Source organism: Erinaceus europaeus, chromosome 21, assembly GCF_950295315.1.
Source record: "Erinaceus europaeus chromosome 21, mEriEur2.1, whole genome shotgun sequence".
Taxonomy (NCBI): domain Eukaryota; kingdom Metazoa; phylum Chordata; class Mammalia; order Eulipotyphla; family Erinaceidae; genus Erinaceus; species Erinaceus europaeus.
The window spans coordinates 36419584-36436666 of NC_080182.1; the positions used below are offsets into that span (position 1 = coordinate 36419584).

Here is a 17083-nt window from a genome sequence, read left to right on the forward strand (position 1 = left end):
AAGACATAAAGAAGCAGAAAGGAATTACATGTTCATCGTTTGGAAGAATAAGACCACCAAAATGAATGTTCTACCTAGAGCCATATGCAAATTTAATGCAATCCCCATTAAGGTCCTACCCAATATTTTAGGAGACTAGAACAAAAGCTACGAATGTTTACCTGGAACCAGAAAATACAAAGAATCGCCAAAACAATCTAGAGAAAAATGAACAGAACTGGAGACATCACACTCCCAGATCTTAAACTGTGTTACAGGGTCACTGTAATCAAAACTGCCCGGTACTGGAACAATAATAGACACACTGACCAGTTGAATAGAACAGAGAGCCCAGAAATAAGCCCACAACTATGCTCAGTTAATCTTTGACAAGATTATTAAAAGGGTAAAGAGTCTCTTCAACAAATGGCTTTGGGAAAATTTGGTTGGAACATGCAGAAGAATGAAACTGAACCTCTATTTCACTGGCACAAAAGTAAACTGCAAATCAATCAAGGACTGGGATGTTAGACTGAAAACTAGCAAATACTTAAAAGGGAAATACTGGCCGAACTCTTTTACATTTAAATTTTAAAGACATCTTGAATGATACAAATCCAATTGTAAGAAAGACTAAAACAAATATAAACCAATGGGACTACATCAAATTAAATGGCTTCTGCACAGCAAAAGAAACCAATACCCAAACTAAGAGACCCCTCACAGAACTGGAGATCTTAACAGGCTATACATCATACCAAAGGCTAATAATCAAACTCAGCAACAAAAGAGGAATGACCCTATCCAAAAGTAGGGAGAAGATATGAATAGAATATTCACAAAAGAACAGATCCAAAAGGCCAACAAATGTATGAACAAACGTTCCAAGTCACTGACTTTCAGAGAAATACAAATAAAGACATCAATGAGATACCACTTCACCCCTGTGAGAATGTCAGACATCAGATAAGGTAGCAGCAGCAAATGCTGGAGAGGTTGTGGGGACAAAGGAACCTTCCTGCACTGCTGGTGGGAATGTCAAAGGGTCCAACCCCAGTGGAGAACTCTCAGAAGGCTAGACGTGGACCTAGCCTATGACCAGCAATTCCATCCCTGGGATTATCATCCTAAGGAACCCAACACACTTATCACCTCATCTTGAACGGAGCTTGAAGGAATCACATGAAGTGAGATGAGCCAGAAAGAGAAGGGTGAATATGGGATGATCTCACTCATGGATGAAGTGGAGAAATAAGAACAGAAGGGGAGACACAAAGCAGAAGTTGGACTGGACTTGGTGTACTGCACCAAAGTGGAGGACCTGGCATCTGGGGGCTGCGGAAGTTTGGGTCCTGGAGCATGGTGAAGGACCTGGGTAGGGGTTGGAATGTTGCGCAGAGAACTGAGAAATGTTACAATGTTCCAACTACTGTGTTTGCTGTCGACTGTAAGCCATCAATCCCCCCAATAAACAAAACAAAACAAACAAACAAAAAATCTGAGACTGAACAAGCTGGGCTCAAAGGCTAGCTTCTAGTCCAGGTGTTGCTTTCTTTCCCCAGTCCTCCCTGCACACATAACCTCCACTCTTTGTTATGGTAACACCTGACATACGTGTTGCTTAAGGAACATGAAAAACAGAAATTTTCTTATTAGTCAGTCACCAAGTAACTCTACCAACTGTTAATAACCAACTGTAAGAAAATGCATTCTAGCCCCCCATACATTTCTACCACCTTTCTAGAGGAAATGAAATCACTCTACCTTGCTAGATTATTTTGTCCATAATGACAGAATATACTGTTCAAGTTGGCAGTGTTCTCCTTTGTCTCTCTAGGCTGATTATAAAATTCTTGTAAATATCTGCTAAATAAATTTACAAAGTTAAGAAGTCTGTATCATGGAAATTAAGTCTGAGAAAGTAGAACAGAGTCAAAATTAGACACAAATTAGCAGGATAGATATTTTTGTTTGCTTTTACTATGAACTGATGAAAACTAGGACTTGAGAGGTACAGAAACGATGGAAGGAGACAGAATCACTGTCTGAATACCACCTACCTCGCCATGTCCACTGAAAGCTGCATGATGTAATGCTGTCCTCCCTGCTCGATCAGACACGTTGACATTACTCAAAAGAGGTACCAAAGCTTCAGCACACTTTACGGCCTTATTAGCAGCAGCGATGTGTAAAGGAGTTTGCCAATTCTTGTCTCGTGCATTAACATCTGCAGAATGTTTCAAAAGTACCTGTACTGCTTCCTAAAACAGATAAAAGCAAAAGTTACGAATGACCGTTTACAAGTTTAGAAATTATATATCCATGAAGAGAATTACTTTATGCAAATGAAGCAGTTCTGGCAGGATGTACCATGTAAGGATTTATACAAGAAAATAAAATATTCTGAACTAAAAACAATCCTCAGAGCCATGTAAGCAATAAGGAACAACAAAAAAAAATTAATTCTAATGTCCATGAGAAATGTGACAGTGAACAATTAACTGAAAGTATGCAACACAGCAAGACTAAACGAAATGTCAGCTACACATAAATTTTTAAGACTTTCAAGTAAAAAGTCATCAGAACTTTCTGAAATATAGGAAACAGAACAAGTATGTCAAAAGTCTGGTAAAAGGTTGGAGGAACGTCCAGTAATCTTTCACGCCGTTACAAAAGTCAGCCGGCTAATGAATGATGTATGAAGGCTGATTCTACGACCCCAAACTCCACTCTGGCTACTCACACCCAAGAGGAAAACGAAAAACTCCCAGCCAAGAATGTTCATAATAATTGAATTCACAAGAGGCAAAACACAAACAAAGATGCTCATCAACAGGGAAAAGGCGAAGCAACTGCTGTGTGTCCACTGGCTACTATCACACAAAACATGGGCAGACAAAGAAAATGTGAGCTGGTCAAGAAAGGCCGGGCACAAGAGTCTAAATGTAGCATTCCACTGAATCAATTCTAAATGTTTAATACGAATGGGGTGGGGGGAGGGAGGGTGCGCATGCCAGTGTGTGCGCCAGACCATCACTCGGGCTCGGACTGAACCTTGGGATGAGATTACCTTAAATATATATACATATATATATTTTAAGTTTATTTATTTTAATATTTTTTATTTATTCCCTTTTTGTTGCCCTTCTTTTTTATTGTTGTAGTTATTATTGTTGTTGTTGCATAGGACACAGAGAAATGGAGAGAGGCGGGGAAGACAGAGGGGGGAGAGAAAGACAGACACCTGCAGATCTGCTTCACCGCCTGTGAAGCGACTCCCCTGCAGGTGGGGAGCCGGGGGCTCGAACCAGGATCCTTACGCCAGTCCTTGCGCCTTGTGCCACCTGCGCTTATTTAACCTGCTGCTCTACTGCCCGACTCCCTAAGTTTATTTTTTTAATCTTTTAAAAAATGATTACTGGATAGAGGCAGAAAGAAATGGAGAGGGGAGGGGCAGATAGGGAGAGAGACAGAGAGACACCTGTAGCCCTGCTTCACCACTCGTGAAGCTTTCCCCCTGCAGGAGGGGGGGCAGGGGCTTATGTGAACAGAGAGAACTGAAAAGGCACTAAGGGAACTTGCCATAGTGATAGGAATCTATGCTCTTCATTGGGAAAAGGTTGTAAGAATATAGGGGTAGGCATGTAGCTTCCTGGGCCAGTGGGGGGTGGGAGTGGGCGGGAGGGATGGGTCACAGTCCTTTGGTGGTGGGAATGGTGTTTATGTACACTCCTAGCAAAATGTAGACATATAAATCAGGAGCTAATTAATATGAGAGGGGGAAATCAATTGTATGTCTCAAAGTTTCTCAAAAGACAAACTGAATCTTTTTAATATATAGGCTACGTATTTGATATGCGGACTCTCTCAAAAGCCTAGACCAAGTAGATTAGAAGCTTCCAATAGCACAGCTATATACAAGATACTGGGTACTGTCCAGCAAACCATAACAAAGGGACTTTTCAAAGTTAACCCAATTAACAAATAATGTGATGATAATATTAACTATTGATTGTCTTTTTGAACCCTAAGACAGCAGGAACCTCACATCTTCACTATAGAGCCCCTACTTCCCCCAGTCCTGGAACCCTTGGATAGGGCCCACTTTCCCATATGCATCTCCCAATCCAAACCAAATAACATTGCATCTGCCGATCACAACCTAACCAAAGCAACGATTGCTACCTCAACATGCTTCACCTCAGAATGTATCCAGAGACTTCACGTGTGGAATGACAACCCTTCAGCTTTATTACTCGGGTGAGACCTTTCCTTTAATAGTACACTCTAATTTCATCTCAGGTAGTTCACTTTCTAACAAAGTCCCATAACCTAGATATACACCAGTTTCTGTGAGAGAGAGCTTATGTGCACACATATCCATAAACTACTGCAGAATATATACCTGAAAGCAGAAGTACACTAGAGTTCGCAGTGAGTACCTCCCTAACACTTCCTCTCCACTATTCTAAGCTTGGGATCCATAATTGCTCAACAAATTGTTTGGCTTCATATGTTAACTCTCTTTTCAATCACCAGGTTCCAGATGCCACCAGGATGCTGGCTAGGCTTCCCTGGATTGAAGACCCCACCAATGTGTCCTGGAGCTCAGCTTCCCCAGAGTCACACCCAACTAGGGAAAGAGAGAGGCAGACTGGGGGTATGGACCGACCAGTCAACGCCCATGTTCAGCGGGGAAGCAATTACAGAAGCCAGACCTTCTACCTTCTGCAACCCTCAACGACCCTGGGTCCATGCTCCCAGAGGGATAGAGAATGGGAAAGCTACCATGGGAGGGGATGGGTTATGGGGATTGGGTGTTGGGAATTGTGTGGAGTTGTACCCCTCCTACCTTATGCTTTTGTTCACTAATCCTTTCTTAAATAAAAAATAATAAAAAAAAAAGAATATAGACATCTGCCAGAATTTAAGACTTTGTGCTCAACATTTATGCATTTTGTTCTAAATATACGCCAATTACAAACAAAAAAAAACCAAGCCGGAGTGTATCCACTGAGGAATACTCACTTCCTCTCTCTCTCCCCGACCCCCCTCCCCCTTATGGAGAACAAACATTACCAAAACTTTCTTTCACATGTTTTGCTATCAGGTTTATCTCTGTGGCCACCTCCTCTGCCCCTCCCCCCATTTATTCTTTTCTGATACAGAGAGAAATAAGTGAGGGAGAGAGAAACACACACCTGCAGCACTGCTCCACTGTCCATGAAGCTTCCCACTGAGTGGGAACTGAGGACTGGAGTCCGGGTCCTCATGCATGCTAACAGATGCACTCTGCTCAGTGCACGATCAATAGTTCTTACCTTAAGAAGGATGAGCTGTGAGGAAGCTAGTGGGCGGGTTAGTGGATGCACTATAAAATGATTAAAACTAAAGGGCCAGGAGGCAAGTTAGAGCAATCTTGAAAAAACTAGTAATACTAATTAATGCCAAGTAATTTTTAGACTATGAATGAACCTAAGAAATTTACCAGTATTGTTTTTTCTTTTCTTTTTTTAAAGACAGGGACAGAGAGCAAAAGAGACCACAGCACTGCAGCTTCCTTTAATGTGGTGGGGGTGGGATCAAACACAGGTCGTGCAGGATCACTGTTTTTTAATGTGCTGTATGCCCTGAAATCCAAGCCACATTCATATTTTTAAAAAATCGGCCGTCTAATCTCTGCATGAAGCCCACACTCTTTAGTCTGAATTCATAAAGTATTCCGATTACTTAACTCACAGGCCCCCTTCCCTCACTATCTTTAATAACCATAACCTAAGAGTCATACCAAAATGGATAAATATAACTAAGTTTCTAAGAATTTTGATTAATATTTCTAAATTTTGATGATATCCCCCACTCGCAAGATCACACAACTGTAAGTTGCAAGTAACATGGGAAGTTAGTTTCTCCAAGCCCAAGTCTCACGTCTTAGTAGATGTCCCACATCAGGGACTGGGATCAGGGACTGGGATCTGAACTGAGCTGAGTGCCTTCAAGTGCTCACTGTTTCTCTCCTCCTACTCCCAAGTAGGAGGCTCCGGCAAACAGTCTGTCACATGGTGAGGTTTCCAGTTACTTTTTTCACTTGTCCAGCTATGGTTCTACTGGGTTGTTGGGAAAGTTATGGTGTATCTTTCTATGTTTTCTGTGCAAAAATGCATCCTGACTTTCCGCTCAACACAACAGGTTCTTCAAACAATGAAGACTAGAAGGAGAGTATCTTTAAGAAACACTCTCATGAAGCAACAGCTTCCTTATTGAGAAGTATCTGATCCTAAGACATAGAGTCACAGCAGCTACACCTCCCAGTTCTGACAGTCTGAATAACTGAAGAAACTCCAGGCTAGCACTTACAGACTCACATACCATTACATCTTAAATTACTAAAAAGTTCCAATCCACATCAACCGTTGGGAGGTAGATAAATAGCCTTCCTACAGCATACATTTTTGAAAAACATTTTCTAACAAGCATTTTAGAAAGGAAGTGACAAATAGAAAAAGGAGGCGGGTACAGGTTTTTGTGCCCTCTGGGCTACTCAACATCTGAGTGACTTCTGCTAAAACATCAATTATACAAAACCCTCAAACTAACAGTTAGGGATGCCATGAAGACTAGAAACCAGAAGAGAGGAAAAATATAAACACAAACATTCTCTGGACAAAAATCAATTATCTTTTATATGTGCGAGTAACCTGGTGCACCATAGCCCAGCCCCCAACACCAATTATCCTAAAGCAAACAACATAAAGGGCTATGAATGAGGAACTGTTACTCCTCAGAAGAAACCTAATTTCAAAGTCATATATTTAGAATTGATGAAATGCAACTGAATTCAGTATTTAGGTATTTCCATTCATCATTACAGGCTGCTTAGTTTCTTGACTATAATCATCAGAACCTTTGCAACGATTAATCAGTAACTTATTCAATATGAACAGATAATCTATATTAATCACATATATTATCAATTAATTATATATACTATATAAATGTCTATTGGATTACTGTGAATTAGTACACAAAAGCTCTAAGGATTTTAAAACCTAAAAGAAATTTTCCTTTTTTAAAAAGTAAATATTTATTTGCTAGGACAGAGAAAAGCAGAGGGAGGGAAGACAGGGAGAGAGCAAGGTCGCTTCAGAGCTTGTAAAGCTTTCTCCCACAGGTGGGACCTAGGGCTTGAACCTTGGGGTCATTTCCATTGCTTATTTTATTAAAATTAAAAAAAAAATTTTTTTAAATTTATTTATTTATTCCCTTTTGTTGCCCTTGTTGTTTTATTGTTGTAGTTATTATTGCTGTTGTCGTTGTTGGATAGGACAGAGAGAAATGGAGAGAGGAGGGGAAGACAGAGAGGAGGAGAGAAAGACAGACACCTGCAGACCTGCTTCACTGCCTGTGAAGCGACTCCCCTGCAGGTGGGGAGCCGGGGTTTGAACCGGGATCCTTATGCCAGTCCTTGTGCTTTGCGCCGCCTGCGCTTAGCCCGCTGCACTACAGCCCGACTCCCTAAAATTTTTTTAACTGAGGGGTTAATAGTTACAGTACATTCATTTTTCATTTTCTTTTCTTTGATAGGACAGAGAGAAACTGAGAGGGTGGGAGAGGTAGGAAGAAAGACAAGACACCTGCAGACCTGTTTCTCCACCTCTCAAGTATTCCCCCCACTCCCACGCAGGTGGGGAGCAGGGACTCGAACCTGGATCCTTTACACGGTTCTTTGTGCCTAGTGCTATGTGCACTTAACCAGGCAAATCACTGCCCCAGCCCCTGGTCACTGCTCATTGTAACATGTTCTTTTAACCAAGTGAGCCGTCACCTGGCACCTAGAAATCTTCTCATGCGAGCATATTCTCTGCAGATTCAGATTCTCCAGGAGGTCCTACTTAGTCCACAAAGGAGAAATGGGAACAAGTGACTTGGTCTGCAGTATTTATTCTAAAGTTTAATCATCAGTTTAGGTCCTCTGTTGCTTTTCCTTTTTCTGAAAGCACTGTAGTGTACTGTGGACGCATAAGCACACCCATTAATGCTTCTGTACACAACGTATACAGACACGTAAATATACACACACACACAGAGAGAGAGACTCAGAGATCTCATACCTCACTACAAGATGCAGCTGCTCTGTGTAGTGTACTGTGGACGCATAAGCACACCCATTAATGCTTCTGTACACAACATATACAGACATGTAAATATATATACATAGAGAGAGAGAGACACTCAGAGATCTCATACCTCACTACAAGATGCAGCTGCTCTGTGTAAAGGTGTCAACCATTTGCTGTCTTTGGCATTGACTCTAGCTCCTGCAACAAGAAGAAAAATTAAATTGAAATATTTTGCATAAAGTATTTTCAATAAATCTCCTAAAATAGTTATATATGGTCCAAATTGAGTAAATAACATTTTAAAAGGAGTGTATTTTTTGTTACTAAATCATTAAAACAAAATTATCCTTTAAATTGATGCAATTATCCAATAGTTTCAGCGATTCAGTTAAAAATAAAAGAAACATTACACATACTAGAAAAGTCACCTTTATACAGAGCATATACAAAGTAAAATCAGGCCTCACTTTAATGTCTCAAATACCAAAATTAATGTATTTTAGAAAAACTCAGACACAAAGATACATAAACAATAAAAGTCCCCATTATGTCTCTTCACTATTAAATGTATAAAGCTACAAAGCAATGATATTAACATGATTTTCCAGCGATGATTAAAAAAACAAAAAGAGAAGAAATAAACCAACTCATGTCTGTTGTTACAACTAAAATTTTAAAATGTACAATCAAGCCACATCAACAGGGGCCAGGCGGTGGCGCACCTGACTGAGCACACGTTACAGTGCTCAAGGACTCAGGTTCGAGCCCCTGGTCTCCACCTGCAAGGGGAAAGCTTCACGAGTGGTGCAGCAGGCAGGGCTCCAGGTGTCTCTCTGTCTCCTTCCCTCTCAATTTCTCTCTGTCTCTATCAGTAACAATAAAAACATTTTAAAAGACCAGATCAACTATATAGGTTTTTTCCTAAAGTACTAAATCAATAATTATTATGAAGTTAAATATTTGGATAATAATACTGGATAAAGGGCAAAAATGATACTGTATGCAGTGAAAATACACTTAATAAAACAGTAAGTGTTGAGGGGAAAAGTGAACACCAACATAAAACCCACCGACCTGGTTCCCAAGTTCCAATCAAACAGAAGCAACACAGTATAGATTACTTTAGTAAACAGAGAAACAGCTCCAGGAAAAGGGTGTTACTGACATGTAGTTAAGCACCCTTACTTTCTAGATGACGAAATACAGGTGCAAGAAATAACCCAATGGGGGCCAAGCAGTGGCGCACCTGGTTAAGCACACCTACCACAGTGAGCATGGACCCAGGGTCAAGCCCTTGGTCCCCACCTGCTAGGGGAAAGCCGCATGAGTCATGAAGGGCTGCAGGTGTCTCTCCCCTCTCCCCTCTCAATTTCTGTCTCTATCCAATAATAAATAGATATTAAAATAAAAGATTAAAAAAAGAAATAACCCAATGTTATAATCATGAAGACTACAGTTCAGACTTCCTGTTTACACAATTATTTTGATTGTGAGACTCCAGGAAATAATCAACTACAGTGATTCCAAGTTATGAACTTAAGTTTCGTATATACAGAACAAAAAATGACTTTCTATATGCTGATAAAAATCCGAAAATAAAGCAGTGAGAAATGTATGAACAACGTTCCTTAATATAGGAAAAGGAACAGGTCAACATTTGTATTTATGCTGTTTTACATGCCTAGGAAACACTGGCGGGGCCTGGAGGTAGCTGAGCTGAGCAGGGTATGTACCTTGCCATGAGTGTGGTCTGAGTCTGAGCCCCCACAACCATCTGGGAGTGCCAAGGCGCCAGACTAAGCTCTGACGTTGTGTTGTCTTCCCCCACCCCCAACCTCTGCCGTCTTTCTGAAATAAAAGTATAAAAATGTTGGCTTTAAAGCAGTGAGTCATGCATGCATGAGGCCCCGCTGTAGGAAAAAGAAAAAAAGAAAGAATTCCTGGAGAACAGTGAGCACATGAACAATAGTGGTTGCTAGTGTTCTGGAAGCTGGGTAAAATGAACCTGGGCCACTGAGTGGTGGAGAGGGGCTGCTGGGGTAAAAGGGCATCTCTGCCGTATACTGTGTACCGTTAGATAAACACTGACTACAGAAATGTGTTTGAGAACAGATGGTTTCAAGAACTGCCTTCAAGTATAGGGAAAAGCAAGGAAGTGTCTAGGAAAGATGACGGGATAGTTTTGTCATTCATCTGAACAAGGGTGATCAGCTTACAACTGAAGAAGCCCAGTTTGCACAGTGCATCTGAGAGCCCTAATTCCAAACCCTGCTGTCACCATTCTTCCTTTTCAAGTTATTCTAATTACTTCTTCTGTCACTTTGCTTCCAGTGACAAAAGCAAAGTTGATTTATCAAAAAACAAGTGAGTGCAATAAAGAATTAATTAATGGCTAAGCATACATTACATAGCAAGTTCTTAGGTAATTTGCTAAAAATTGTTTAATTTTGTTAGATATTAAAGATATTTATCTGTAAGAAGATAAGTGTGACGGGATGCTCACTTGATGGTAATCTTTATCAGAAGACACTCTTCTGTTGATAAATCATGTACTTCTCATCAAATGTTTTGATTTCCTAGAAATTTAAGATCAAGCATATGGAAATGGTTTGACTATTATCTTTAAGGACACCAACAGAAAGATGATCTCTCACACCCACGTTGGTTAATTAGTATATGCTTTATAGATTAGCAGGCATATATGGCTTACATTTTAAGATAAATTATAAAGCCCCCCAGTAACAGAAAAAGGGTCCAGGATAAAGTTAACTACTCGAATTGCTAAAAAACTAGCCGCAAAGGTAACAAATGATGGAGACAGGAAAAAAGGAAAACATATTCACTTAAAATACAAAACAGTCTTTATACAGAGAAATAAAGCTAAATATAGCCAAATATGTGTGAGCATTTCTTTTTTGCCCCCAGGGTTATTGCTGGGGCTCAGTGCCTGCGCTATATGAATCCACTTCTCCTAGAGGCCATTCTTCCCATTTTTGTCCCCCTTGTTCTAAAGAGAGAAGTCCAGAGAGGAGGAGAAGACAGAGAGGGGGAAAGAAAGATAGACAACAGAAGATCTGCTTCCCCTGCAGGTGGGGAGCCAGGGGCTTGAATTGGGATCCTTATGCTGCGGGTCCTTGTGCTTTGTGCCATGTGCGCTTAACCTGTTGTGCTACCGCCCAGTCCCAATGTGAGCATTTTTTCTTATTCATTTATTTATTGGGTAGAGACAGAAAGAAATTGAGAGGGGAGAGGTAGATACTTGCAGCACTGCTTCACCACTAGCAAAACTCTCCTCCTGGTGGGGGCTGGGGACCTGAGCCTGGGTCCTTGTGGATTGCAACATGTGCACTCAACCAGGTCTTACACCATCTGGCCCCTTTAATTTTTTTAAATCTTTGTTTTTTTTTTTATTGGATACAGACCGTCAGAAACTGAGAGGGAATGGGGAGACAGAGGAGAGAGAAAGATACCAGCAGCGGTGCTCCACCACTTTAAAAGCTTTCCCTCTGCAGGTGGAGACCGGGGACTTAAACCTAGGTCCTCAGACATGGTAATGTGTGCTCAACCAGGTGTGCCACCTGGCCCCAAAAGTAAATATTTTTTTGTATTACTTATTTATTAAAAAGGAGAAGGAGAACAGGAAGGAGGGAGAGAGAAAGAACCAGCCATCACCCTGGTGGTACATTTGCTGCTGGGGATCAAATTCAAGACCTTATGCTAGAGACCAACATGCTACACTGCACCACTTCCCGGACCTTATCACCAACTCTATGCAGGACAGAACATATCTGCAGTTTATAAGAATGATTTCATGTCACACAAATACAGACAGACATGCAGAAGACTTCATTATCATTTCCTAGTCTTCAAAATAGAATACAGAAAACAGCAGTCTTGTATCAGGTCTTGAAATAGGTTACTGAAAGACCCAGGGCAGGAGAAATTACTAAGAAGCTGAAGACAATGAAAATAGCAACTTAAGGATAAGGTGACCAACAATGATTGTAAATCAACACTTACAGAAAACCGTTTTTTGATTTTTCTAGTATTTGACAGAGATAAAAACTGCGAGAGGCGAGGGAGAAATGTTGGGGGAAGATGACCAAAGGGTTTTGAAATCCAATCCTATCAGGACCTAGAAAGAGAAGAGGGTGGGGGAAGGGAAGGACACTCAGAAGTAGAAGGCGTGACTTAGAAAGGAAGAGAAGAGAGGACCTTAGGAAAAATGGGCAAATATATTTTACATGTAGACTGATAATTATGGAAGCAACAGTCAGCCCATACCTGAGCTTGGGAGAACTACTGTAGCGTCCAGTGGACAAACGAGGACTCAGAACTCTAGTGGTGGGAAAGGAGTGGGATTATACCCCTGCTATCTTATAATTTTGTTAATCAATGTTAAATCACTAATAATTTTTTTTAAAGTCTGATCCAGGCTAAGTTCTTGATAGCAGATATTGTTGAAAGTTATTTCTACTTTCATATGTTTGCAATAATCATAAATAACTACACTAATAAAGGTTCTATTTGCAGAGGAGTAATCTTTTCTGTTTCTAAGCTACAGAGGAGACTACATATTCAGTGATCTGGGACAGAAGCCAAGTACTCCCATCACTCTTCCCACACTGGAAATAATGCTTTCCCCTTTGGGAGGCTACCAAAAACAATCATTTCTACTTTTCCACCTGTAACATGGGAGGAAGCAAACAAATCAGCTTCTGCATTATCTCCTTTCAGAAGGTGTTATGAGCAAGATACTATTTACCCTAAACCCAAGTTGAAGTTCTGAAGTGAGCACCTCAGCATGATCTTACTTGGAGACAGAATCTCTACAGATGTGATTAACTTAGAACAAACTCATCAGGATGGGCCTTGATCCAAGAGGACTAGTAACCGTATAATTACAGATGAAGACAGGTAAACACAGACATACAGAAGGAAGGCACACAGACAGGTGGTGATCTAGAACAGAGCCTTCCCTCATCACACTCAAAAGGAACCAATCCCACTAAACCTATGGTTTTAAATACAAGCATCAAAATTAACTCATGTGAAAGTATCTATACATACTTAGAAAATCAGAAAATTTAAATTAAACTTAAATAAAAATATTTTATTTATATTAATGAGAAAGATAGGAGGATAGAGAAAGGACCAGGCATCACTCTGTTACATGTACCGCTAGGGATAGAACTCAGGACCTCATGCTTGCGAATGCAATGCTTTATCTACTGCACCATCTCCTGGACCACTGTATATTTATTTTCCTACTCACATTCGCATCCATACCCATATCATCCAGATTTATACTAACATTCATATCTTAATTAAGTCAATGCATTAGAGGAGAAGAAATAAGAGAGAAAGGTGAGATAGATGAGCAGAGAGTATACTGAGACACTTAGAACATGGCTTTATCCCTATTTATAGTAACATTTACAATAATATTTATGTCATCTCTATGTCCTATTTTTATTTCTTGGTTAGAGGTAAGGAAACACTGCAGTAAAGGAGTTATAGAGGAGGAGAGAGGAAACTTGTTTACACTGTTATATTTATAGTGATACTCATTTCTTTATTACAGAAAAAAAGCTTTTAAATAAAAGTCACCTACCATGTAAGTCTTACTGATTAGTAGGTAGGTGTGGGAGGCAGTACAGAAGGTAGAGCAATAAAGGGACAGGAGAGATGTTTAAATTGTGACAGTGCTCGAAATCGAGACCTCAAGTCAGACCACCTGGGTCTAATTTCTGGCTCTCAGTTTTATTGAAAGTTTATCAATATATTCACTGATTTTTCAGATAAAGACAGAAATCAAGGAGGAGGGAGAGAGACACTTGCAGCACCACTTCACTGCTCCTGAAGCTTCCTGCAGGCGGGGAGCAGGAAGTCGAGCCTGGGGTCTGATGGTGTGCTCTACCATGTGTGCTCTACCAGGTACCCAGCACCTGGCTCCTGGCAGTACATTCGTAAGTCAACTAAAGCGCCCTAAAAACTTACAAGGAGGATAAAAAGTGAAATGCTCCAAGTCACTGATGGTCAGAAAAATGCAAATAAAGACAATGAGGTACCACTTCACCCTGTGAGAATGTCATACATCAGAACGGATAGTAACAGCAAATGCTGGAGAGGTTGTGGGGGCAAAGGAACCCTCCTGCACTGCTGGAGAGAATGTAAATTGGTCCAACCCCAGTGGAGAGCAGTCTGGAGAACTCTCAGAAGGCTAGAAGTGGACCTCCCCTATGATCCTGCAATTCCTCTCCTGGGAATACATTCTAAGGAACCAAACACACCATTCAAAAAGATCTGTTTATACCTATGTTCACAGCAGCACCATTTGTAAAAGCCAAAACCTTGAAGTAACCTAGGTGTCCAACAACAGGAGTGGCAAAGAATGCCATGATACATATACCTGTATAGCAGCTATTAGAAATGGTGACTTTGGGGCTGGGCAGCAGCGCAGTGCAGCGGGTTAAGCGAACATGGCACAAAACCCAAGGATTGGCATAAGGATCCTGGTTCCAGCCTCCAGCTCCTCACGTGTGTGTGTGTGTGTGTGTGTGTGTGTGTGTGTGTGTGTGTGTGTGTGTGTGTGTGTGGATTCACAAGCAGTGAAGCAGGTCTGCAGGTGTCTGTCTTGTCCAACAACAGTACAACAGTAACAACAACAACAATGGCAACAAAAAGGAAAAAATAGCCTCCAGAAGTAGTGGATTTATGATGCTGGCACTGAGCCCCAGCAATGACCCTGGAGGGAAAAAAAAAAAATAGGTGAATTCACCTTCTTCATCTCATCTTGGATGGAGCTTGAAGGAATCATGTTAAATGAGATAAGCCAGAAAGAAATGGTTAAATATGGGGAATGTGGGGTGATCTCACTCATGCACAGAAGTTGAGAAACAAGAACAGAAAGGGAAAAATACAATGTAGAAGTTGGACTGGGTTTGGTGTGTGTACTGCACCAAAGTAAAGGACTCTGTGGTAGGGGTGGGGCTTTCAGGTCCTGATGGTGGTGGTGGTGAGGGGGTGTGTTTTGCAGAAAACTGAAAAATGTTACACACATCCCAACAACTTAATTTACTGTAAACCATTAATCCTTCCAGTATCACTTAGGGATTAAAGCAAGTCTTTCCTATAGTCTACAAGACCAAATATGATCCAGATCCTTACTTCCAGTCTATTTTTAAATGTGAGACTAGGGTCTTGTGCTTGAATGATAATAGCATCCCAGACCAACTATTTTAGCATTTCAGAGAGAGGAAGGAAAGAAAGAGGAGAAAACCACATCATTGCTCCATCATCCATACCCCAACCCCACTCCCCCGTACTGACCATGGATCCAGGACCTCATGGCATGTGCTCTAGTGGGTGAAATATTTCCTGGTTCCTTCTGCTTCACCTCCTACTACTCTTTTTATTTGCCTCCAAACTGCTCCTGCCTCATAGTGCTTGTTCTTCCAACATAGCTCTCATAAAGGCTTAGACAGTTTGTCTGCTTCTTCTGGTCCCATCCCCCACCCAAGTTCCAGATGGTACATATTCTGCATGTGAGTGAAACCATCTGGTAGTTGTCTTTCATTTCTTTACTTACTTCACTGAACATTATCACCCTCAGCTCCATCAATTTTGTCAAAGGATGCAGTCTATCTTCAGTTGCAGAGTAGTACTGAATATATGTCGCAGACCTCCTTTATCCAGTCAGCTGTCGATGGGCATTTAGGTTGTTTCCATATTTGGCTACTGTGAATAGGACAGCTATGAACACAAGGGTACACCTGTCCCTTCAGGTTAGTGTTTTTGTGTCATCTGGATAGATGTCCAAGAGTGCTAATGCTGGATCACATGGCGTCTACATTTTTATTTAAGGACACTCCATACTGTTTTGCAAAGAGGCTGCACTGGGTTGTATTCCCATCAAGAATGTAACAGTCCCTGGTTTGGCACATGGCGTTGAGTGGAGCTCTAGCTTCACTTTTCCTCTATGTGGCCGTCCACATCTCCCCAGCACCACTTTGCTGAAGAGGCCTTCGTTGTTCCATTGAACGGTTTTGGCTCCTTTATCATCTATTAGGTGTCTATATGTGTGGGTTTTTTGTTCCGGAGATCTATTCCATTGGTCTTAGTGTCCATTGTTGTTTCAATACAACACTACATTAACTACTGTTTTATAGTAGTTAAAGACAGGAAGTATGATACCTCAACAAAATTATCATCTCCTTTCCTGGGGGTAACTTTGAGAACTATCTTCTCCTCATCTTGGATGGAGCTTGAAGGAACCATGTTAAATGAGATAAACCAGAAAGAGAGGGGTGAGTGAATATGGGATGATCTTACTCATGGACGAAGTTGAGAAATCACAGAAGGGGAAACATGAGGCAGAACTTGGCCTGGGTTGGTGTACTGCACCCAAGCAAAGGACCCTAGGGGACGGGGGCTTGCGGGTCCTGATGCCTGATGGTGGCAGAGGACCCAGTGGGGGAGGGGAGGGTGTTTTGCAGGAAACAAAGTTTTACACATGCACCAGTCACTGTATTTACTGTTGCTGTAAACCATTAATCCCCCCATAAAAATTTAAAGAGAACAAAGAATGAAAGAAGAGAGTAAGCAAAGGGGAGAACAGAAGAAACTAAGTCGGAAGTAACTGGAAGCAGAGAGGCGCCACACAATTTGAGACTAACGCAAGACTTGTTTTTTGTTTAATTCTGAGAACTGTGAATAACTCACTTTATTTAGAACTGTACTCTTCTACCTTACAAAACTCACAAAATACATACAAAATTATTTTACAAAGACAAGTTGAACTAGTGGTTGGTCTTATGTAAATTTTACTTTATTCAAAAGAAATTAAGCACTCTGTCAATTCTTATTTCAAAGCTATCAATACTGTCACAGTCCTATGGGCGGTCTGATTACCACACTTACAAGCCCCTTAACTAAAGCGCTTAGATGCAGAACTTCACTCCTTGGGCCAGGTGGTGGTGCGC

The 17083-nt window shown here is 41.0% G+C and overlaps 1 protein-coding gene across 7 annotated transcripts in view; it reads right to left on the bottom strand.

Annotated features, from left to right (window-relative positions):
• The window catches only part of ANKRD28 (ankyrin repeat domain 28), a 135623-nt gene that overhangs the window by 57213 nt on the left and 61327 nt on the right, over positions 1-17083 (bottom strand). For 4 of the 7 annotated variants that reach the window (XM_060180846.1, XM_060180848.1, XM_060180849.1 and 1 more), the window contains one exon: positions 2040-2240. In XM_060180846.1, coding sequence (XP_060036829.1) covers positions 2040-2240 — 201 coding nt within the window. Of the gene's footprint in view, positions 1-2039; positions 2241-8090; positions 8114-8226; positions 8298-17083 lie in introns of those variants that run through there. The other 3 variants (XM_060180844.1, XM_007529791.3, XM_016191134.2) reach the window with 2 other exon arrangements.